This window comes from Procambarus clarkii, chromosome 63 (assembly GCF_040958095.1).
Source record: "Procambarus clarkii isolate CNS0578487 chromosome 63, FALCON_Pclarkii_2.0, whole genome shotgun sequence".
Classification (NCBI taxonomy): domain Eukaryota; kingdom Metazoa; phylum Arthropoda; class Malacostraca; order Decapoda; family Cambaridae; genus Procambarus; species Procambarus clarkii.
The window spans coordinates 17,812,569-17,836,580 of NC_091212.1; the positions used below are offsets into that span (position 1 = coordinate 17,812,569).

Here is a 24,012-nt window from a genome sequence, read left to right on the forward strand (position 1 = left end):
GTATACCCATCAATTACACCCTCCTTGCCAAGGTATGGCAACAACAAAATATCCTTCAACAAATATATAAATGAATGATTAAATTGAGTAGTAATGTGATAAGTCAGCAAGAGGCGGGAATATTGAAGGTTTATGGTCAATATACAAGTTCATGCTGGGATGGGTCGAGGGAGGAATTTACGATTGCGTAATATTTATTAACTTTAAATTTAAAACCATTCAGAAAACAGCCTTAAATTAAATTTCTATTAGTTTTAACAAGAGTGATACACTTTTATTGAGATCTGTATAAATAAATAATGCTTTCGTGAGTTTCCTTGAAATGAATCGCACAGTAGCTGTACGCCATTTTCTCCGTGTGTTATTGAGTGGGTCGTCTCTCCTAGTTTCCAACCGGTTTTCTCACATATTTAATAGTGTGAGTATTGGTTATTGGTTACTGGGGTGTTGTTGGGAGGTTACAGGTGGAGGTGAGGCCGGTTAGGTAGTGTATAGCACATTATTACACGTGCAGAAGGCTGGCAAATGTTGGGTTGACGCGGTGGGAAGGTGGTGGGCCCTGTTGTGAAGGTATTGACGTGGAGGCTCCCTCACCAGGCTCCCCTCACCAGGCTCCCTCACCAGGCTCCCTCACCAGGCTCCTGATCACTCACTCACACCTACCCATAGTGGTGGCCACATTTTCCCGGTGGACGTCCAAAGCCCAAGGGAACTAAGTTGTTGGACACCCACCCTTCGCTCCGCCCTCATCCCAGTTGTGAGGGTCGTCATATCCCATCCAAGTGCTGTATACCTACACTGGCATTGCTCTCACTTAGGTAGTGTCTCATAGTTAGTCAAAATGGCCTTTTGCCTGGCCTGGGAGCAGGTGTTGAGGCCATGATGTGTAATATAGCGGGTCAAGGAGTGGGCCCACACCTCTGCTCTCCACATGAACACTAATTGTGACGATTGGAACCCTGGAGAGGGAGGGACGGTTGGAGCCCTGGAGAGGGAGCTACGGTTGGAGCCCTGGAGAGGGAGGGACGGTTGGAGCCCTGGAGAGGGAGGGACGGTTGGAACCCTGGAGAGGGAGGGACGGTTGGAGCCCTGGAGAGGGAGGGACGGTTGGAGCCCTGGAGAGGGAGGGACGGTTGGAACCCTGGAGAGGGAGGGACGGTTGGAGCCCTGGAGAGGGAGGGACGGTTGGAACCCTGGAGAGGGAGGGACGGTTGGAGCTCTGGAGAGGGAGGGACGGTTGGAGCCCTGGAGAGGGAGGGACGGTTGGAGCCCTGGAGAGGGAGGGACGGTTGGAGCCCTGGAGAGGGAGGGACGGTTGGAGCCCTGGAGAGGGAGGGACGGTTGGAGCCCTGGAGAGGGAGGGACGGTTGGAGCCCTGGAGAGGGAGGGACGGTTGGAGCCCTGGAGAGGGAGGGACGGTTGGAGCCCTGGAGAGGGAGGGACGGTTGGAGCCCTGGAGAGGGAGGGACGGTTGGAGCCCTGGAGAGGGAGGGACGGTTGGAGCCCTGGAGAGGGAGGGACGGTTGGAGCCCTGGAGAGGGAGGGACGGTTGGAGCCCTGGAGAGGGAGGGACGGTTGGAGCCCTGGAGAGGGAGGGACGGTTGGAGCCTGGAGAGGGAGGGATGGTTGGACACCAAACAGCTGTTCACATTGTTTACCCAGCAGCATGTTCGAAGCTGGTTGTAATGTTGATGCCAGCAGGTTGATGGAACATGTCCCCGTTACCTTGTAGAGTAAGGCTTAACACGGGCCGTGGGAAGTGAATGCTCTTAAGTCTTCACAAAGTCGGTGGTCATTTGCCTTACACTCTGTAAAAGTAGAATAAACTACTATACTAGCAAATTCTGCTTTTGGGCAGTTTTAGGCAGATGTGTCCCAAATCTGTGCCGGTGTTAAAATGGTTGTGTATGAAACTAAATGTTGTCTTGCTTTTGTTAGGCTAGGATAAGTTAGGCTGAGTTTGTGTGAAGAGCAGCAATGATGTGGCTCATGTACACTTCTCAGGTCTTAGAACCTTCTTATTTTAGTTTAGGGCTGAATGTTGTTAAATTTTATGCAAGGAACACGGTGCCCCTCGCATCTGCATCTAAGTAGCATGTCACCTTGTCTACATAAATTAGTTTCCCATTAACAGTATGCTTTAAATTTAATTAAGAAATAAAATATCCCTTACTATAATTGAAACTCATTTACTTTGCATATTTGTCATGTGGTTGTCTTGAGATGATTTCGGGGCTTAGCATCCCCGTGGCCCGGTCCTCGACCAGGCCTCCTTTTTGTTACACCCCCCTACCCCCCAGGAAGCAGCCCGTAGCAGCTCTCTACTGCCCAGGTACCTATTTACTGCTAGATAATGGGCATCAGGGTGAAAGAAACTGCCCATTTGTTTCCGCCTCCATCGGGGATCGAACCCGGAACCTCCGGACTACAAGTTCTTAGCGCTGTCCACTCGGCTGTCAGGACCCTTGTGGGCTATATGTGGTTTTAATAGTAACTGTGTTTAGCAATAATTAACATATGATTGTATAATTGCAGTACTGTATGATTAAATTTATTATTTAATTTTCTTTAGGTACTGGCAGGCTTGTTGAGATGGCGTTTCCACCTCGGCCTCCGCTAATGCCAGGTGTGCCCTTATCGACGATGATGGGGGCACCGTTCACTCTAGCAAGTATGTGGTCTCATGATCTGCTTGGTTTTCTCCGTGCACTAGTACAGTACATTGTTTGGCCTGTTAATGTTAGAGCTGTGACAGAATTTAATGCCTGCTCCTTAGTTAATATTTACAGTAATTCTTCTTTTTACCTCCTGAATTACCGTAGTACTTGCTTCAGTAATTTTCTTTTCCATTTTGTTTTTCTTGTAGTGTGTTTTGGATCATGCCATAATCTAGTCCTTGCTTTCAGATTAATATTGACAATTAGTTTAGGGATGTTTGTCATTATATATTTTACAATCGGTTGTAATTACAGTACTGTAATTTTGATTGATTTTATCATCATTCAAGATAGATACTGTATTGAGATGTTCCTTCAACCACTTTATTACTTTGTGCCACTAACTATAATTTTCACCAACTTAACATAACATTAATAACTTCATATTCTTTCTCCTGCCACTATCATTACGACTTTTGTATTAGGTTTTACTTTGTAAAGTCTTATACTATATGCAGTAGCTATACTATATGCAGTAGCTACTGTGAATAGTTGTCAGAGATCAGCTAGTTCTGTTGGACCCAGTAGTACTGTAGATGTTTTCTAGCCGCATGTCTCATAATTTTGACAAAGAAAGGAAAACTCAGTTTTGTGTGAAGGAGAGATTTTTCCATCTGGAAGTACAGTATACAGTATTTACTTACTGCAGCACAGAGTTCTTCCAAAATTAAGACACTTACTAATCCTGAGTTAGAGATGCATCATGTCTTTTTACAAAGATAATTTTCAAAATAATGCTTTTTGACTGATTTCCATGATATATTTTATGACTGGATTAATGTAAGCTACAGTATTTTAGTAAATCCATAATACCACACTTGACCAAAAATAACAAAAAAATGTAACTCCTAACCTCAAGTGTGCTGCTGTGTTTTCCTTTACACTTCATTTTTGCTAATATTGCTTGTTTAATTAGTGTTATTCTGAGCTTTGATTTATATCCAATAATGGTCAGCATATGTGAAGCATGCTCGAAAAAAGGTTTTGTTTACATTTTTGTGTTACCTTGGTTATTTAATATGAAAAAATTGACATGCCATAATCAAAATAGTTGCTTCAAGTGTGTTATTTAAATGGATACAGTACAGTACCGGGGTATCTGTTAGAATGAGTAATAAATATTAAGTACTATATGTAGTTTAGTGATATATTAGGTTCTATTTTGTCTTCAGTAAAATTCAAAGTCTACTTATTGTATTACAAAGTTCAAGGTTCTTGAAATCAGTTGGAAGCTGCTTCTAAATTTATCATTATACTTTTTGCTATTTAAATTTTATCAAAATAGTTGACATTGTTGTTTTAAAATAGTTCAGATATGCACTCACAAATCAAGTAGAATAATTAACCACTGTGCTGTGCCGGTCGAGAAAACTCATTCCCCAGAAACTGCGCCAGCCGACACATGATGTTAGTACATATATCATAATACTTAAAAAATCACATGCATACAAAGGGGCACACATTTGCTTCCTCAGACCTCCAGTAACCATCTCCCATCTTGAAAAAGCATCCTCAGTCTTTCTTTTCATGGGCTTAGTAACGTGTTCTAGGTTACTTAGGCCTATAAAATGATCTTTATGGCCATGGCTTTAAGAACGTGTAGGGCAGCAATACTATGAACCACTGAAAGTTTAACAGCAGCGAGTGAGTAAGCAATGTACTCGGTTTACTCACAGTATACTCGAAAGTTTAACAGCATTAATATATATAAAATAGGGGTACCACCTCTGGTGCAATTGTAGGGACCCACAGCCTTGAAGAAGAAAATAAAGTATTCAGAAGAGACCTTGTGGATTCTCCCTGAACACTTTGATATTTTCCTCTCCCACCACCCCTATTTTTTTTCTTAAATTTTTTTATTTTTTATTTTATTACATTGCTACAGTTTACAGAAAACACACACACAACAATCAATGTTCGAAAACCTCATCCAGCTCTGAAGGTTGGGTGCGTGCCCAAGATACAGCACACAATTCCTCTCTGGACCGCGACACTGAGGTGCTGGAACAGAAAACTGTCCGCTCTTGAGTTGTTTTCCCAATGAGTTCCTCATCCACCTCCTTTAGGAACTTAAGTGCACATTTACCCCAGACGCCCAGGGTTTCAGAGCCTATCAGCACGACCCTGTTATTCATATGCGGCAAATTTCCTAATTTTTACCAAAAATTGCAATTTCTCCAGGCAACTATGGCTAAACTACAAGATATAGTTATCTACAAGAGATACTTCTCTTGAGGTTATCTTGAGATGATTTCGGGGCTTAGCGTACCCTCTGCCCAGTCCTCAAGCAGGCGTCTGTTTTGTTACACACCCCGAGGAAGTGGCCTGTAGCAGCTGTCTAACTCCCAGCTAGGTGAACAGGGGCATCAGGATGAAGGAAACTCCGCCTCCACTGGGGGTTGAACCCGGAACCTCAGGACTATGAATCTTGAGCGCTGTCTTCCCAGCTGTCAAGCTCCAGGTCATACTTTGTACTTGGATGTAGACCAAACCACACACTAGAAAGTGAAGGGACGACGACATTTCGGTCCGTCCTGGACCATTCTCAAGTCGATTGTGCCAACCATTCACAATCAACTTGAGAATGGTCCAGGATGAACTGTAACGTCGTCGTGTTTTCACTTTCTGGTGTATGGTTTGGTCTACATATTTTAGTTACGTTATTCTGACTCCTCGTCTGCATTCGTACAGTTGTAACACAAGACATTAGTATCCCCGTGTTTATTGTAATACGGGATGTGTATCGGCTCTCTTTTCGTCCTTTACCCCGCCCGTAATTAACTTACTTAAACCGAATTCCAAAGGACCCCAGAGCTAACTCGGCTGAGTCCCACGCCACGTGGTCTTAGCCGCTCAATCGGCTAAGATTCTACAGCCACGTGACGTCGTACAGTACTAGGTTTGCTAGCCAACTCAAGGGATCTCTTTATGCTGCCACCACCAGACCAGTAACCAAAGCTGTCAGTTAATCAGGGTCTGGACCAATTAATCAATTATTTAACCCTTGGGGCTTAATCCCAAATTACTTGGAAAAGGGGGATGAATTTACGTTAAGTGTGGGAGTTACTCAAACAAAATAAAGGGGGATATTTGGGAGTTAAGATAGCAAGCTTGCCTGCAATATTAATACTGATGCATTCCAATAACCCAGACTCGTGGAACACCGATGGGCAGGACAATAAGTATATAAAATTATTCATGGAAATACTCAAAAATACGAAACGAGAAAATCTTAAGCGTTTATTATCAAAAGCTAAGAAATATAAAATAATAAGCACTCCCTAACTATCACTCCCTAAATGAACTTAGTTTCCTATAGAGGCAGACATGAGATTACTAAACCCCACTGCAACTTTTACCTTAACTATGAAACCAGCCGATGGAGTGCTGATCTCTGGACCTGGTTGACCTCTTCAGTTGCTTCCCAAAACCACACTGTCTAGTCTGTCCCCAGCTAAGGGCTGACCTAGGCTAGTAAGTATTACTCTGCCAGGTTTATCAATTTACTAAGCAGGGTTTAAATTGAACAACTAATCTCTATTGTACTGAACAACCCAGATGGTTGAATTCTTACAAAACTGATGGTACAGGTATCTTAGGGAAAGGCTATTTCCAATTACAATATTGGCTAGTGATCTGAATTTGAACTTTGTGAATTACTAATGTGGTCACTCTCTGGGCCGCGTGACCTTGACATGGTGAGTCATCCGGAACCCAAACTAGTTCCTCCACATGCTGTCATTTCTCTGCCTGTGTACAACCCTCATCTCAACCTTCATTCTACGTACATGGTACAAGCCAAATTAGTTATTACTGTGTTTTGTTGAAATATTCATTATATGTTGCTTTAAAACAAAGGAGACTGCCATCTTGTATTCTAAAGGTGTTAGTCCCTAAACCCCAGGAGAGATGACCCATGCTACCAAAGTCAGGTCGACTACCCTGTCATTACAAATTTTGTACAAGGGCGTATGCTACTACCTTTCATACAATCACCTATTTAAAACAGCTTCAGCTGTTACACAGTACTTGGATTTTCGTGCTTCCTGGGTGCTAATTAACTCTTGTGTTGCTAAGGGCTATTTGGCCATTGTCACCCACAGGTGCATAACAAAATTTTTTTTTTTCTTCTAAACCTGTTAATTTGTGTTTGATGATCACGAAAAAATAATAACAAAATTGTAAGTGGCATGTTTTGCCCGCTATATATGGCAGGGAAGTTTGGCAAAAAAGAGGAGCTGACTCAGCGTGCGTCCGAGGAGGTCTGCTCAGCCCCAGCTGTCAGGCAGGAGTGGCCACAGAGATAATTACCTAATTATTTCAATGACTGACTGATTTTTCTTTGTTTTTTGCTGTAATATTATTCAATAGTGTGTAGTGTGATATATTTATATAATAAAATGTGTGAATCATCGCTGTACTCAAAATTATGGTGTGCATATTATTGATTCAAATATTGTGTTCATAAAACAAAAAATAAATTTTTAGTCAGTAATTACATTATATACACAGGTTATATATACGTATCAGCATGTTTTGTTCACCATAACAAACCACTAAGTTGATATTGCAAGTCAAAAAGCAGCGAGGTGTGGCCACCACATCTGCCAGTCAGCCTCTCACTGCCAGTCCCTCCCTCAATGACTCCTCACTCGCTCACATCCTTCGCCCATCATACTGTTCTTGCTTTTATTCACTATATACAGACGTTATATATAAGTATCTACATGTTCTGTTCACCAAAACTGTTCATCTAAGCTGGTATAGTGCTCAAAGAGCATAGTGGCCACCCCTACCCAGCATGATATATGGGGAGCCGGTGGCTGAGCGATCAGAACACTGGACGTGTGATCCTGTAGTCCCGGGTTCGATCCCGGGGGCCGGCGAGAAACAATGGGCAGAGTTTTTCACCCTGATGCTCCTGTTACCTAGCAGTAAATAGGTACCTGGGCGTTAGTCAGCTGTCACGTGCTGCTTCCTGGGGGTGGAGGCCTGGTCGAGGACCGGGCCGCGGGGACACTAAGCCCCGAAATTATCTCAAGATAACCTCAAGATATGATAAATCATGCAGATGTCGCCACCTCCCTCACCAAAATGGCTTCTCCCCAAGAGGAGCCGGTCGGCCGAGCGGGCAGCACGCTGGACTGATCCTGTGGTCCCGGGTTCGATCCCGGGCGCCGGCGAGAAACAATGGGCAGAGTTTCTTTCACCCTGGGTGTGAGCTGACTAACACCTGGGTGTTAGTCAGCTGTCACGGGCTGCTTCCTGGGTGTGGAGGCCTGGTCGAGGACTGGGCCGCGGGGACACTAAGCCCCGAAATTATCTCAAGATAACCTCAAGATAACCTCCCAACACTCCTTTTGCTGTTATTACACTATACATACACGTTATATATAAGTATCTACATTTGTGTTCACCATAACGAACCACTAAGTTGGTATGCTGAGTGGCAGTGACAGCCCGCCACTGGCTGTCACTCCCTCCCGCCCTCACCTCACCTGACTCGCCACCATTCTCCTCCCATCATACTGTTTTTGTTTTTATTCACTATATACAGACGTTATATATAAGTATCTGCATGTTTTGTTCATCATAGCGAACAACTAAGCTGGTATAGTGAGTCCAGACAATAAAAGGTGGTTAGAGTCAGCAGACAATGCTACCCTCCTTCCCATCAAGATTACTCCTCCCACTACAGCACTAATTATCACAACAATCCTGCTATTATCAGAATCCTGGTCATTTTTATCACAGTCAGGGGTCTTCTGTAATACTATCATTGCTAAATAATAGCATGTACATACATATTATGGCATTTTTAGGCAATGCTTTGGTCACAAGCTGAATAGCAGTGCTATTCACTTGTGACACAAGTGTCACAAGTGACATTACAAGAGGCTCACAACAGTCACTATACAAGGCACTTTACATCTATAGTGAGTCACACAGTTACTAGTCTTGCTGCACACTCACCCAACTGGGCGGCAGCTTTACAGTCATGTGCATGCATTACCTACAGTAAGCAAATTTTGGATACTTCGCTAAGATTTCGGGCAGCACATCATTATGAATGAAGTACTTGCACATTTCTTGTACACTATTGATGGTGTTATCTCTAAATTCCGCAATTTTTTCACATTCCATTATATAATGACGCAAAGTATGCGAATAGTTCTGCTGACAGAGTTTACATTTAGTCAAATCTACATCAGCATACAGTATATAGTAGCAAAAGAGGTGATATGATCACTACATGCAAAATAGTAATTGGAATTGACAACATAGACAAGGAGGAATTTTTAAAATTTGCAAATTAGATTCAAAGTGTGTCAAAGATTCAAAGAAACAGTGTGTCAAAAATATACAAAAGTTCTCTTTTGCAAAGAGAGTTTTGAACAGTTGGAACAATGTGAGAAGGTGATGGATGTCATTATTAGTTGTTTTAAAGCATCATATGACATATAAGATTATATGGAAGTTTGAGCACCATGAGCATAGCTCTCATCCAGTAACTACACTTGGGTACAGTAATTAAATACATGTGTACACATGCACAAAAAATTACATGAAATTCAACATTGTCTAGGTTTTCACAAATATAAGAATTCATTTCCACTAATTTTTTTTCAGGATGGAAATTAATTTCTTGCATTCACTTAAACTGATGTTTTCTATATTTTTTAGGGAAGGTTGGGGGGGGGGTAGTTATTACACTTGTCCTCATTTTTTGTTTTATATAATTTGCCATTGGTATTGCTGGCTTTAGAGAAACTGTACTTGACTTTCTCGTTAATAAAAAAATATTTGAAAGTTAAATTGACAGTTCACTATTTTAATAGTTTTCACCATTAAAATGGAATTAAAGTTCAAAACTATTTTCAGCTAAACTTTTGCCATATAGTTATGGTGCACTTGTTTTGTATGTAGTATATCAATGGACGCTGGAAGAACCAGTAGAGTGCTGTGCTGTACTCTTAAATTAATGATTAAACTTAAGTATCCAACTTTAGCACGGGTCCGCATGTTATTCTTTCGACCGTATTCCTCATTACATAAGAAGTTTGTGATAGGGTAGTTAGTATATTTAGGAAGGGCTTTTTGTTGTAATGATCGAATAAGGATCACTATTTTTTACCGTTTTTAATAGTACTATTTTTTTCAGTTTGTCACGTGCGTGTACATTAGTTGTTAGTCACTATTATATGTGTAGTTGTTGGTCACTGTTGTGTATGTACAGTAGTTGGTGCTTGATGATCTTTTAGGTGTTCTGTGAAATTTGGGTGTCAATTCTATCATTTATTTTTTGTTATGCAGTATTTAAGTTCATGCTAAATGTTTATTTCTTTGATACAGTATAGTTAATTCAGACCTTGAAAAACGTTGAAATTTTTGTTTGCCTTTGTTTTCAAGTTTTTTCAGTTTCAAATTATTCATGGGTTTCTTGAACCATTTATCATTAACTTAAAAACAAGTATTCACCATCTTCATTGGATAATGAATTTCATTTTTAAGATATAATGTTTTGTATCAGATTGTTGGTGACAATTTCTTTTGCCGCTTACAGTCTCGCTTTTAAAATTTTGTCATAATACCTCTCTTAAGTTATGAAGAATTGATTCCAAGAAGGACCCTCGTGGCATGCCACTTTTCACTCTCTTTCAGGAGGACCAGTTACCATTGATGTGCACCATTTATCGTCTCTTGGTAAGCCAAAAGCCAAGCCAGTTTAGTGAAATATACACCTCCATCTGACTGGCTTCCATCAAACAATTTTTCTAAAAGAAGGTTTCACTTTGGTCATGACCTGGTGCAGGTAATCTTTGTGTATTTGTAGCCATATATATTAGAACAAAAAAAAAAAAGCAAAAAAAAATTAAGGGCCGTGTTTCAGGGACCCATTGGGAAAGCCGGCAGATGTAAGCTCTTTCAACGGTATTAAAGCTTGGACTAGGGCTTCTCAAAATATTTTTGATTGACTAAAGTACTTTAATTATTTTCCAGCCAATATTGTGCCAGCAGTTGGCATCCCTATATCACAGGTATGTACACAGTTGTTAATTAGTGTATTCTTAGTGTAATTAGTGTATTCTTTAGTTACTGTCCTACCATTAGTGGCCTCCCCAAATTCCTCGTTAAAATCTTCATGTGCCTTTTACTTTACCGTGGTTCCTTTCTGGCTTTCTATATTGAATACTGTTTTTAGATTATCCTTTCTCTTCTTCTATCTTCAGTTTACTTGTGTTTAGCAAAGCATTATTGTGCATATACTAGTAATAATAATTTTTCAGTTAAGGCCATTAGATTTTTCTTCCAAAGGTTACACATTTTATTTGCCAATTCAGCATGTTCACTAATTCATATTTTAATACTAAATTCTGTAAATAATATGTGCTTTTGTCTAATTGTTGACATATTTGTGTTGCACGTTTGTGCATGTTATCCTCTGTGACCATCTCTGGGATTACCTCATATTATTTAGGCTTTCTCATTTATGTTCTTGCATGAAATGTACAATGTCAATTTACCTTGTAGTGAACTGCTATAAGTGTTTGTGCATGCTTAATTTGACTCTCCTTAATATTACTGTATAGGAAAATGTTTTTTTAACCTTTCAAGTTTCAACGTTGCTTCATCGGTTGTGTGCTGGGAACGTGTGGCTCTGTTGTGCTTGGATTTCATTACAACATTCACCAGTCCTGCTTAGTGGTTCGTTATGGTGCATAATATAAACAGTTATATTTATGTGGTAAATAGTGGTCCAGGATGGACTGAAATATGGTAATTTCTTCACTTTCTGATATGTGTGGTTTGGTCATCTTATATATAACTATTTACATTATTATGCACCATAACGAACCATTAAGCACAACTGGTGGGTGTGGTATTTAACAGCCATATTTAACCCTTAGCCCGTGTAATACATACATACAGTATACGATTTGACAAAGTAATTTAACACAAGTTTTTAAAACTTACACAAACACTTTCCAATTTTTTTTTGCATAATCAACTAAGCAAATGCTCCAATTTTGTGTAAATGATCACAGGGTAACTTGAAAAACAAGAGAATCAAAATTAATTTTAAAATTGAATATTGAAAACTTCAGAATTTCAATTCAGAATAAAAAATCTGAACTATCACCAATTGTTCCATTAATGTTATTATTTTCTCAGAATAACATATTATCTTCATTTTCATCAAATTAGAATATAGGTTTTCAATATAGTTTACTGTAAAAAAAATCGTCAATAGGGCATTTGAAATATGCGGCAAATTTAGACAAAAAAAATTATAATTACAAATGTATAAAGTTTATGAAATCCATTCTGAAGGGATTGTAGAACAGACAGCTGAGCACACAATGTCAAAATAGTGAGAATCGGTCAAAAACTTGAATTTTAGACGCCACTCTTTAAGTTGAAACTCTAGTTTCAGAGATAATTGAAGTTGAAGTTATCGACAATGAATAAAGGTAGTTTTAATTCGTTAATTTAATTGGATGTTTTAACAAACATTGTTTGGCATTCGTACTCGAATATGTGAAAGTTGTAGGTCAATGTGTGATGAAATGAAGTCAAGAAAAAATAACCCCAAAAACAAAATATAGGGATAATTATAATAAATATAATGATTTAGGGGACATATTTAGGGTATACTTTATACAGTACAAGTGAAAAAATAAAACATAATAAACAAAGGAGAAAAAACTTAAATCTTAAAAAAAAAAAATTCCCCCCAAAATATATTTTAGGGACATTGATGAAAGTAACATATATAAACATTGGACAATGTATTTATATGATATATAACGAAATAGAGCATATTAAGTTAGTTATTATTATTTGTGTTATTATGTATTACTCAGCAATGATATAAAGGCACCAGCTGCATATCCACTTTGTGGACACTTCTTACTACTATTCTTCTTCTTTGAGCGTCGGACAGGTGCTTGCATCTCTTTATTACTGCATAATCCATCAGTTCCAGTTATTGGGAGCTGTTCTCCTTGTCAACAAAACATTCTTATTTTTTTAAAATTCGTCTAAAATCAATTTCTGAAAGTATTTTGATGAAAGTTCACGACACTGAAGCCAACAAGTTTGAGATTTGTTTAACATTAAGTTATTTTTACATAATTCAAATATTTTTCGCTACCAGGTCCCCAATATGCGCTGTAATGTGCGCGGTCTAAGGGTTAACCATTCAAAATAACAGTTCAACCACAATGTTTACTTACAAGCACACAACCTTCTGCAACCTTACTCTACAGTCAGCTCATTAAGGGTGCAGTCCAGAAATATGCAATAAATGAAAACTAGTTTGATTTCAATCTAACTTTTTTGACGAGTTGTATATGAAAAGGGTTTCATCTGGTCCAAGTCTCGGTATCGTAGCATAAATAGGAAGGGAGAAAAAAATATTGAATTGTCAAAATTTTTCCAAAATGGTAAAAAAATTTACATCAAACACAAGTGTTAACTGAAATCATGTCTATGACTCAGCTATCACCATAGCGTATAATAAAAATATTTAATAATTAGTTTTATCCCCCAAAAATTAGTTAAAAAAAATAGATTTTTTCTGGGGCTTATCCAGGCTGATATGCTAATGTCTGACTTTAGCATCAGTCATGCCGCTCCAAGCAACAGCCTGGTGGACCAAACTCTCACAAGTCGAGTCTGGCCTCGGGCCGGGCTTGGGGAGTAGAAGAACTCCCAGAACCCCATCAAACAGGTATGTGTATGGAGTTCTATGGGCCTACCGGGGACCATGAGCCAGAACCTGGCCCCCTCAGAGAGGCAAGGGGAGCAATGGCCTATAGAAACCCTCGTGTGGTTGAAAGCATTCTATGTCTGCCATCAACCGGGTCAGGCACCCAGAAAGGTAAGCTTCCCAAAACAAACCCCTATTCTGGTGTAAATTGCTACCACAAGCTGAACAAGTGAATAGAACTCCCCTAAAAGAAACGAGCAAACGATCATGACGTCACACGTTGCCGCGCCGCTGTCTGTGCAGCTCCCTCCTCCCCGGGAAGGGGGAGCCCCAGACCTACAGTGCGGGCTATCCACCATCAGTTCTTCGGCTGATGCTAAAGGCTGAGATCATGTGCTCTGACTCCGGTGGTTGTTTCAGCACTGTACCTAGCGTGTGGTGACTGTCTTCTAGGTGGTGCATGAGCCGGGAGTGATTCTCCAGTACTCAGGCTGCATGCGCCTAAAGTTTCCTTCCCTAGGTGCCCTGTAAGTACTGCCCTTGAGGCTTGGGGTTCCCTTCCACAAGTCCTCTGGGTTCTGACCCTGTTATGCCGTTTACTGCTTGGTTTTCAGCAGCCCTTTGTGTGCTAGGGTGTTCTGTCTCCCGTGTTCGCCTTGGGGTAAGGGGCAGTTTGCACTTGTGGGGCGCAGCATGGTGCGCAGCTTGTTTTCACCAATCATAGAGGCCAGCTCTGTTCCGCCTGGGTACGCTGTTCTCTTGCGGGGTCTTCTTTTTTTCTTTTTGTTTGTCTATCTGGTGGGGGGATTTGCCTTGGTTCTTTCCCCCTTTGTACTGCGTATACTCTTCCTTTTCCGGTGGTTCACCTTGCTAGGTCCCTGTTAGTGTACATGTCCCAGGGGTTCAGTTCTTAGAAGGTTGTTTGGTAGACTTGGGCGCCGGTTAATTGTACCCTGCCTGGGATTACTTGAGCACGAGTCCTCTTATAGTAAATGCTCAGGACCCTGGGAATCCTCTAGGGGATGCCCGGGTCTGATGGATGTGATCCCGGAGACCCCCCTCGCTTCCAACAAGTTTGCAGGTTGCTGTGTCCCCTTTTCTCAGGGGACAGAGCAACCACAGTCACGGTCTTTGCCTCCGTCTGTTGCCTGTGGGGTCGGTGGTACCTTTGGCCCGGAGTCCTGCGAGTTTTGTTGCTTGTTTGTGACTCGGTTACCCAGTCTTATGCTGACGATGCGGATGCAGGCAGCACGGGCGTTGCACGTTGAGCTTCGATGGTGGCAGTGTTCTCGGTTGTTTGCTCCTCGGGAGACCTGAGGCTGCCCCGTTTTGGTTGGTGTTGGGGCTTACCTTGTGAGTGTGTGTGACTCGGGGTAGCGACGGAGGCATTTGAGCCTGTTCCTCCAGCCGTATTGTAGGAGTCTGCCAGTGGGCTCCCTTCCTTAGTACTTTCGCGGCTGCCCCCGCTTTTTTCTTGTGAGGCCGGGGCTTTGGGGGGACGACTCTGCCCCTGGGCCTGCCGTGTGGGTTCCCGGGGCTCAAGGCAACCCCTCCCCTGGGCTAGGGAAGGGTTGCCTTGAGTTGGCCTCGGGCCCCATTGGACCCCACCTGGTTTGTTCTACCCTCTTGAGTGGGACTTGCGGTTATGCGGAGTGGGGTTCTTCCTGTCCCCCTCTCCGTACGAGTTGTTGGGCGTCAGCTCCTCACTGGGCTAGCTTCCTTGTCCCTCGAGTCTGTTGGTTCCGTCTTGTTGGATGGTGTCCTTTTCCGTTTATTTCCCCCTCTTCTTGGGACGGGACTTCCTCGTCATGTTCCCCTCTTCATGGGGTTCTATATGACTTTTGGTCTTGGGTGTGACTGTGCTTTTGTGTGCCTTCGTGATTTGTGCTTGCTTCTGTGGTTCTCGAAGGTTCGGGAAGGTTTTTCACTACTTCCTGTATTATTGGAACGTCTGTTGTCTTTCGATATGGCTACCCCTCCGGTCCTTTCTAGGGCTTGTTGGTTCTCTTCCAGGCTTATTCTTGGTTTTCAGCCCTTTCTCGATCTTTTGTTCCTGTATCTTTTTTCCATGCTCGGTCTCTGCACTGTTCGTTTTCTTTCCATACTCCTAGTCCAGAATATTGGCAATAACCTGCAATCCAATTGTAGCCCAATTGGATTGCCGGTTAGGTTAGGTTCCTTGTCTTCATTAAGTATACCGGCTATGTATGTCGTTGCTTCCTGTTTTTTTTGGCTCCTGTTCCCATGCGCTGGGCTGTTTCTGCTCCTGTGCGAATTCCTTGGGTCACAAACTATTTGGGCTACTTTACTTGTAAAGTAGTCCTAGTTGGCGCCTTCCCGCCGAGCGGGTTGTGCTTGTGCGCCATGGGAGTTTGTTTTGGTCTGGGCGGTGTCCACAAGTGCTGGTGTTTTCCGTCCTTTTCTCTCGGGTGCTTCGCCTCTAGCTTTTCTCCATTCTCCAGTTTGTGCCCTGTGACTACTGGGGTGTTCTGGCTTGCAGCTATGGGGAGGGCGCTGGAGTTTTCCCCGTGTTATGGGTGTGGGGTGCCTCCTTCACCTCTCCCCTCCCCTTCTGCATGTGGGACTCTGGCCTTCCTCCTCTGGTGGTTCTCCCGGAATCTTCTCGGCTATGTTGTGTTATGTCACGTTCATGCCTACGTTCTGCAGGTGAGTTTATGCAGTCTGGCATCTTTTTCGGCCAGGCGTTGGTTCTTGGTCTTGGGGTGCGCATGTGAGAACAGCGGAACACAAGTGCCTGCAGGGGGGCCTCTTGGCCCATGCGGGGCAGCTTCTCATTGTACCCTTCCAGTCCCACACGTATGCATGTCCAACCCATGCTTGAGTCAGTCCCGAGGCTCCACCTCCACCAGGTTACGAGGTACAATGGTGGTGGTGACTTATGAGGTACATGTTACTGTGTCAGGATATTGAGGTGACATTTTGATGCGTTTTGTTATTGAGGATGCATGTTGGGGTTGGTTGTGGCGTTTTGTTTGACCCTAGTGTGTTTTCCTCCTACGAGCCTTTCCAATATTTTTTTTTTCGCTTTTGCCCCGGGGGCGAGTTTATTGGGCAAAAATATTGTATTTTCTTACGTACTCACCTATTTGTGCTTGCGGGGGTTGAGCTCTGGCTCTTTGGTCCCACCTCTCAACTGTCAATCAACTGGTGTACAGGTTCCTGAGCTTATTGGGCTCTATCATATCTACACTTGAAACTGTGTATGGAGTCAGCCTCCACTACATCACTACCTAATGCATTCCATTTGTCAACTACTCTGACACTAAAAAAATTCTTTCTAATATCTCTGTGGCTCATTTGGGCACTCAGTTTCCACCTGTGTCCCCTAGTGCGTGTGCCCCTAGTGTTAAATAGCCCGTCTTTATCTACCCTGTCAGTTCCTCCGAGAATCTTGTACGTGGTGATCATATCCCCCCAACTCTTCTGTCTTCTACGCGTGCTGCTGCTGGTGTGTTCACTCATCCTGTGAGTGGGCATACCGCCATAGTGGCGTGTTCAACACTTCCCAATAGGAGGGGGAACCCGCTGGGTTGTTCATCCTGTCACTTGTTCCCAGATGCAGCTGGGACTTGCTTAACTGTCTCCAGTGACCAGCTCTTCAAACAAGGAGATTGACGTCTGTCACCTTGTTTGTCTGCTAATTGTTAGTGATCTTCTCTGGGTCACTCATGCCTTGCCCGGCTTAGCCCTTCTAGATGCGTTGGGCTCTCTATACTCCCCTAGTTGCCTTCAACTAGTTGTGCTTGCTGGGGTTGAGTTTTGGCTCTTTAGTCCTGCCCCCTCTGTCACTCACCTGCCATTTACAGGGCCTCTGTGCTTGTTGTGCTTGTCTCGTTGTGTTTGCGGGGGTTGCGCTCTGGGTTTTTGGTGTCTTCTGTTGTTCGGCTTGCGTCCTGCTTCCTGAGCCTACTGGGCTCTGTTGTATCTACACTTGACTGTGTGTGTGTGTGGGGTCTGCCTCCACCACATCCCTTCCTCATGCTTTCCATTTGTCTCCTACTCTGACGCTGGAAACCTTCTGTCATTTCTTTTGCTCATTGGGCATCCGTTCCGCCTGTGTCCCCTGGTACGTGTGCCCCTTGTGTTTCTTGATCTGTCTTTGTCTACCCTCTCATTTCATCTGTGGGTCTTGCTTGTGGTGTTGGGTTCCTTCTTTCGTGTCTCAGTCGGGGCCGTGGTCTTGGACCTCCTGGCGTGCTCGCTGGCATTGGGATGTTTTTTCTGTATGGCAGACGTTCCATCTCCTCCTTTGCTGGTTCGGGTTCCGGCTCTGCCTGTTCAGTGGTCGCATCCAAGATCTTCCCGCGGTTCCGCCTCTTCTAAGGCTCGTTTGGTCCGTGGCGGGGCTGGTTCAGTTTCGCCTGGAGTCCTGCCTTCTGTTGGTGGTCAGGTGGCTTTGTTGATGGTGTCCCAACTGCATGCTTCTTGGCGGCAGTGTCGGGTATTTTGGCGGTCCTTCCTTTTTCCTTCTGTCCCCCCTTAGGTAGCTGTGTTTTGTTGGTGTGGTCTTGTCCTTCTCTTATGAGGGTTTGGGGCCGTCATTTTGCTGCATACTGTCGCCTCGTTTCATGCGGCACTGGTGGAGCCACTTCTGCTTGCGTTCGGTGTTGATGTTACTTCTGCGCTGTTCTGCAAGTTGTCTAGTGCGTTGGTTCACCTCCGTCCTGCTCATGCACCGTCTGAGTCATCCTGGTAGTTGGACTGGGTGCTCTCTCTTCTTCTCGGCTTATTGTGGCCCCTTCGGTTCCGGTTTGTTTTTTGGGGCTCTTTTCCTGTTGGCTTTAGTCTCTGGGGGTCGGGTTGGTGAGTTTCATGCTCTCATCTGGCTCTGGGGTTTCTGCTCCTTTGGTTGGGGCGATCGTTTTGTTCTTCTGCGGCCTTTTCCTTCTTTTCTGGCAAAGAATGAGACTGCTGCTTTCCAGAGGAGTCCCTGGGTTGTTGATGCTTTGTTGGTTAGGCCAGGGGTGCATCTTCTTTTGTGTCGTGAATGTTTAGTGCCCGGTTGTGGCTCTCCGCCGTTATTGGCGCGCCATGGCTTGTGTGTCCATGGATGCGCTTTGGGTTGATCTGGTTTCCCTTCTTCCCAGTTTGCAGGTGCGGGTCTCCCAGGTTGTCCGCAGGCTTATTAAGGCTGGCCAGCCTGCAGTCTATCCCTGTGCCTGTGACGTTCACAAGTTCACAACTCTTGCTGCTGTTCTTTGGGACTGTGTCTTGGGCGCACATTCGGGCTTGGGGCTTTTGGCAGTCGAACAGGGTCCTGGCTGCTAGTTGACTTGTTTACGTCCCTGGGGCCCGGTCGGGCCTGTGTTGCTTGGGTCGGTGGATGCAGCCAGTTGTCTCGGCTTCGGGTTGAGGAGTGAGCAGTGACTGCCTCCCAGGTTAGTCCTTACTCTTCCTCTGTGGTGAGTTAGCTCCGGGGAGCCAAAGGGGCTCCCCCCAGAAAACCAGCGTTGAATGTAATGGAATGCCATTTTCTGGGTGAGACCCGGAGACTTCCAGGCATCCCTCCCTCCCTCCCTCCGGTCGGTGATTTTTTGCATTTTTTGACATCCAGCCTCAGAACTGATGGTGGATAGCCGGCGCGGTAGGTCTGGGGCTTCCCCTTGCTCCAGGGAGAGGGGGAGCTGCTCAGACAATGGTGCGGCGATGTGTGACGTCATGATTGTTTGCTCGTTTCTTTTAGGGGAGTTCTAATCACTTGTTCAGCTTGTGGTAGCAATTTTCACCAGAATAGGTTTTTTTTTTGGGGGGGACGCTTACCTTTCTGGGTGCCTGACCCGATCGATGGCAGACAGAATGCTTCCAACCACACGGGGGTTTCTATAGGCCATTGCTCCCCTTGCCTCTCTGAGGGGGGCCAGGTTCTGGCTCGTGGTCCCTGGTAGGCCCATAGAACTCTATACACATGACTGATGCCAAAGTCTGACATTAGCATATCAGCCTGGATAAGCTCCGGGGAGCCTCCGAGTCTCGCCCAGAAAATGACGTTTCATTACGTTCAACACTGGGCTTTTAGATCTTACATGCATATACTCCTATAGAGAATTCTTTTGTGAACACAATGATACCAAAACGAACGATGTAGCACGAGAAATAAGGTGAGAAAACTGAAACGAGTATATACAGTACTGTACATTTTACTCATTTTGTGCGCTTGCGGGTAACTTGGCCGAATTTAGGCTTTGCTGTGGGGAGTCACTCCGGGCTTTTAGACGTTAGATACATATACCCCTATAGAGAATTCTATTGCGAACACAATGATACCAAAACGAATGATGTAGCACGAGAAATAAGGTGAGAAAACTGAAACGAGTAGTGTGGCCTCGATTTACGATGGTAATCTGTTCCAGAGACGGATCGTAAGCAGAAATATCATAAGTCGAAGCGACTTTTCTCATAAGAAATAAAGGGAATTGAATTAATCCGTTCCTCCACCCCTCCAGAATATTAACTTACAAATACATTTTATACTAAATACAATTTTTCTGGGGGGAGCCCCTACGGCTTCCCGGAGCTATCCATGGCTGATATGGATACCCTAACTATTTTGCATCAGTCGATGTGGGTGGAGTTCTAGGCCTACCGGGGACCACGAGCCAGAACCTGGCCCCCTCAGAGAGGCACGGGGAGCAATGGCCCATAGAAATTCACATGTGATTTGGAGCATTCTATATCTGCCATCGACCGGGACAGGCACCCAGAAAGGTAAGCACCACAAAACAAACCCCTATTCTGGTTAACAACAAAAATTGACAAACGAGTGGACAGAACTCCCCCAGGAAAACAAACTAACCAGCATGACGTCACACGAGCCGCGCCGCATGTCTGCGCAGCATCCCCCTCCCCGGGAGGGGGAAAGGGGAGCCCCAGACCCCCGCACCGGCGATCCCCGCCCCAGTTCCTCAGCTGATGGGATAATGCACGGTCGTGTGGCTCCAGCTCCGGTCTTGTCTCAGTGCTGTGACATGTTTGCAGCTTTTACGGTGGTCGTGTGAGCTGGGAGTAGTATTCTCAGGTACTCGGGCTGCATGTGCTTAGGGTCACCTTCCCTGAGTGCCCTGTAAGTACTGCCCTTGGGGCTTGGGGTTGCCTTCCACAAGTCACCTTGGGTCTATCTCTGTTGGCTTTTCGCTGCTTGGCGTTTGGCTGCCCCGAGTGTTTGGGGGTTTTACTCCCTTGTTTACCTTGGGGTAAGTGGTAGTTATAGCACTGGTGAGGCGCACGGTTCTGAGTAGCTATTTTCACCTATGACAGTGGCCGGCTCTGTTCCCTCTGGGTACGTTGTCCACTTGTGTGGTTTTTCTTTTATATTTGTTTTTGCCTGGTAGGGGGGTCTGCCTTGTGTTCTCCCCCCCCCCCCTTATATTAGGTTCGTTTGTGTGGTGGCACCCCCTGCTTCGCCCTCACGGGTGGACACGTCCCGTGGGTTCAGCTTTAGCAGTTTGCTTGGTAGTTTGGGGTGCCGGTTAGCAGTGCCCTGCCTGGGATAACCCTTAGCAGACCCAGTCTAGGGGCCCTGGGAAACCCCCCGGGGGCTCTCGGGTGGGGGGGGGGGGGTGTTTCTCCGATAGTGGAGACCCTTGCGTTCCCTCTCGCTTTGTGCGAGTTGAGGGTTGCTCTGTCCCTTTGTCTCAGGGTGACTCTCCTTGTTTTTGCCTCCGTCATGCTGCCTGTTGGGTCGGTGACACATTCGACCCCGAGTCCTGTGAGCTTGGTTGCTTGTTGGCGACTCCATTCACCCAGTCTGTTGATGAATTCCCGTGGGTGCAGGCAGCTCGCGCGTTGCAGGGTAGGATGTTGCAATGCGCTCAGGTTTGTCGCTTTTCCGGACGCCCCGATGCTGCCCCGCTTGTGTAGGGACCCAGACTTGGGGGTTTTGGTCGCTTCGACCTTGGTTCTTCCACACCCTCCTTGTTTTTTTCCCCTCCTGCTTCCGGCCCCTACGCATCTGCAGGCTTCGGGGTTGGGGCGGGGTTAAAGGTTCTGAGACTGAGACTGAGGCAGTTTCAGGGGTTGCCCCGTCCGGGGTAGCTGCGGAGGCATTCGAGTCTGTTTCTCTGGCCGATGCTCCGGGGTCTGACTAGTGGGCCCCTTCTCTTCCAGCTCTTTCGGCTGCCCCGGCTTTTTCTTGTGGGGCCGGGGCTTTGGAGGTCGACTCGGCCCCAGGGCCTGGTGTAGAGGTTCTCAGGGTTGGGGAGGAGCGGCCTTGGGGGCCTTGGGCTCCATTGCGCCCCGCTTTGATTTCCGTTTTTCTGAGCGGGGCTTACTGTTGCGAGGAGTGGGGTTTTCTTTTCCCCCCTCTGCGTACGATTTGGGCTTGGGTTCTACTCCTCCCCGGGTTCGGTTCCGTGTCCCTGTGATTTCTTCGGTAACGTCTTCCGGAGGTTTTCGGCTTACCGCATCTCTTCGCCTGCGGTGCGGTTGGCCTTTGCGGCTTACCTGCTGCGTGTCCCGGAGTTTGCCTCCATACTGGCTCCTTCTGTTCTGGCCAGGTTGGGTTCCTTGTAGCCGTTTGGGCTCCTTTGTAGCCGTTTTGGGCTCCTTGTAGCCGTTTTGGGCTCCTTGTAGCTGTTTTGGGATCCTTCTAGCCGTTTTGGGCTCCTTGTAGGCGTTTTGGGCTCCTTGTAGGCGTTTTGGGCTCCTTGTAGGCGTTTTGGGCTCCTTGTAGGCGTTTTGGGCTCCTTGTAGCCGTTTTGGGCTCCTTGTCGCCGTTTTGGGCTCCTTGTCGCCGTTTTGGGCTCCTTGTCGCCGTTTTGGGCTCCTTGTCGCTGGTACACTGCACACGCTATTTCTACCGTCACTGTGGCTCAGTTGGGTGCTCGGGTTCCGCCTGTGTCCCCTTGTGTGCCACTCGCGTGTGATTTATCTGTCTTCTCTGTCGCTTCCTCGGGGAGTGTGGTGACGTTTTGCTGCGGTTTTGGTACTGCGGCTGCGTGTAGGGGTTGGTTGTGGCATTATGTTCGGCCCTTCCGTGCTCCCTCTGGGGCCCTCCTTCCTTGCCGGTCTTGCTGTGCTGGGCCTGGTTTTTCCATGTTCCTTGGATTCTCTGTCTTGTCCTCACCTCGTTGTGCTGGCTGGGGATGAGCTTGGGGTCTTCGTCTCGCCCCTCGCCTATCCTCCGATTTTGGTTCAAGTTCCAGAGCCTAGTGGGCTCCCTTCCTTAGTGTTTTTCACGGCTGCCCCGGGGTTTTTCTTGACGCTGGGGCTTTGAGGGGACAGCTTGGCCCCGGGGCCTGCAGGGTGGGTTCCCGGGGCTGGGGTGGGGCTAACGTGAGGGGCCTCAGGCCCCGTTGGTCCCCGCCGGGGTATTTCTACCCCTCTAGGCGGGGCTTGCGGTTTGGTGGTGTGGGGTTTTTCCGTTCCCCCTCTCCGCACGTGCCTTGTGGGCGTCGGCCCCTCCCTGGGCTTGGTTCCTTGTCCATTGTGCCCGTTGTTTTCCGTCCTGTCGGTGGGTGCTTTTCTATGGTCTTCGCCCCTTTTTTCCGGGACGGGCCTTCTCCGTCATGTCCCCCTCTTCTTGGGGTTTCTGCACGACTTTTGGTCTCAGGTGCGACGGGGTTTTTGTGCCTTCGTCCTTTGTGTTTGCTTCTTGTTCTTTTATGCATATCTCTTCTCTTCGCGCTGTCTCGGCGCTACTCGTTTTTCTGGGGGAGATTTTGCTCCTCTTAATGAGTCTTTTTGCTCCTGCCCTTCTGCGGGTTCTTGGTGCGGGGTGGCTCCTTATGCAGGTTCCTTCCCTGTCGGCTGCAGTTGTGGCGGTGGACCTGCACGCTTGTGGCATTTTGGTTTTGGTCCTGCGTTTTCTTTTCCCTCTTGGGGCTGTCATGGGATTGGCTTGCGGAGGATGTAGAGGCGCTTATGGCCGTTCCTGGGTCTGGCACCTTGGTTTCTGCTGCTAGCTTTCGTTATCGATGTTCCTTCTGTGCCGTTTCGCAGGCTGTCTCGTGCGTTGCTTCACCTCCGGCCTGCTTATGCACTGCCTGTGCCGTCCTGGTCTTTGGACAGGGTGCTCTCCTGTTTTTCTTCTCCTTGGTGGTTGTGGCTCCTTGGGGTCAGGTTTGCTTTGCCTTGGCTCTCTTTTTATGTTGGCATTGGCCTCTGGGGGTCGTGTGGCAGAGTTCATGCTCTTCTCAGGCGCAGTGGTTTTTGGCTCTTATGGTCGTGGTCATAGGTTTCTTCATCTGCGGCCGTTCTCCCTTTTTCTGGCGTATGATGTGCCTGCTGTTTTCCGGATGGGTCCTTGGGTTGTTGTCTCGACTTCGTGTTGAGGAGTGGTTCACCGACCGCCTCCCGGGTATGTCCCCTTCTTTTCTTAGGTAGTCTTTGGTGAAGTAGCTCCGGGGAGCTGTAGGGGTTTTCCCCCAGAAAACCAGCGTTGAATGTAATGAAACGCCATTTTCTAGGCGAGTCCCGGAGGCTCCCCGGCACCCTCCCGCCCTCCGGTCGGCTTTGTTTTTTCGTGGTTTTGATATCCAGCCTCAGAACTGGGGCGGGGATCGCCGGCGCGGGGGTTTGGGGCTCCCCCTTCCCCCTCCCGGGGAGGGGGGAGCTGCGCAGACA

General features: G+C 46.0%; 1 protein-coding gene across 9 annotated transcripts in view; it reads left to right on the forward strand.

The window, feature by feature from the left end:
- The first annotated feature begins 322 nt into the window (after nt 1-322).
- LOC123769484 (RNA-binding protein 25) overlaps nt 323-24,012 on the forward strand; it is a 72,838-nt gene continuing 49,148 nt past the window's right edge. For 5 of the 9 annotated variants that reach the window (XM_045760616.2, XM_069308786.1, XM_045760625.2 and 2 more), the window contains exons 1-4: nt 329-418; nt 2,573-2,671; nt 10,380-10,421; nt 10,719-10,756. In XM_045760616.2, the coding sequence (XP_045616572.1) occupies nt 2,593-2,671; nt 10,380-10,421; nt 10,719-10,756 (159 nt within the window). In that variant the 5' untranslated portion in view covers nt 329-418; nt 2,573-2,592. Of the gene's footprint in view, nt 419-2,572; nt 2,672-10,379; nt 10,422-10,718; nt 10,757-24,012 lie in introns of all 9 variants that reach the window. The other 4 variants (XM_069308784.1, XM_069308788.1, XM_045760623.2 and 1 more) reach the window with 2 other exon arrangements.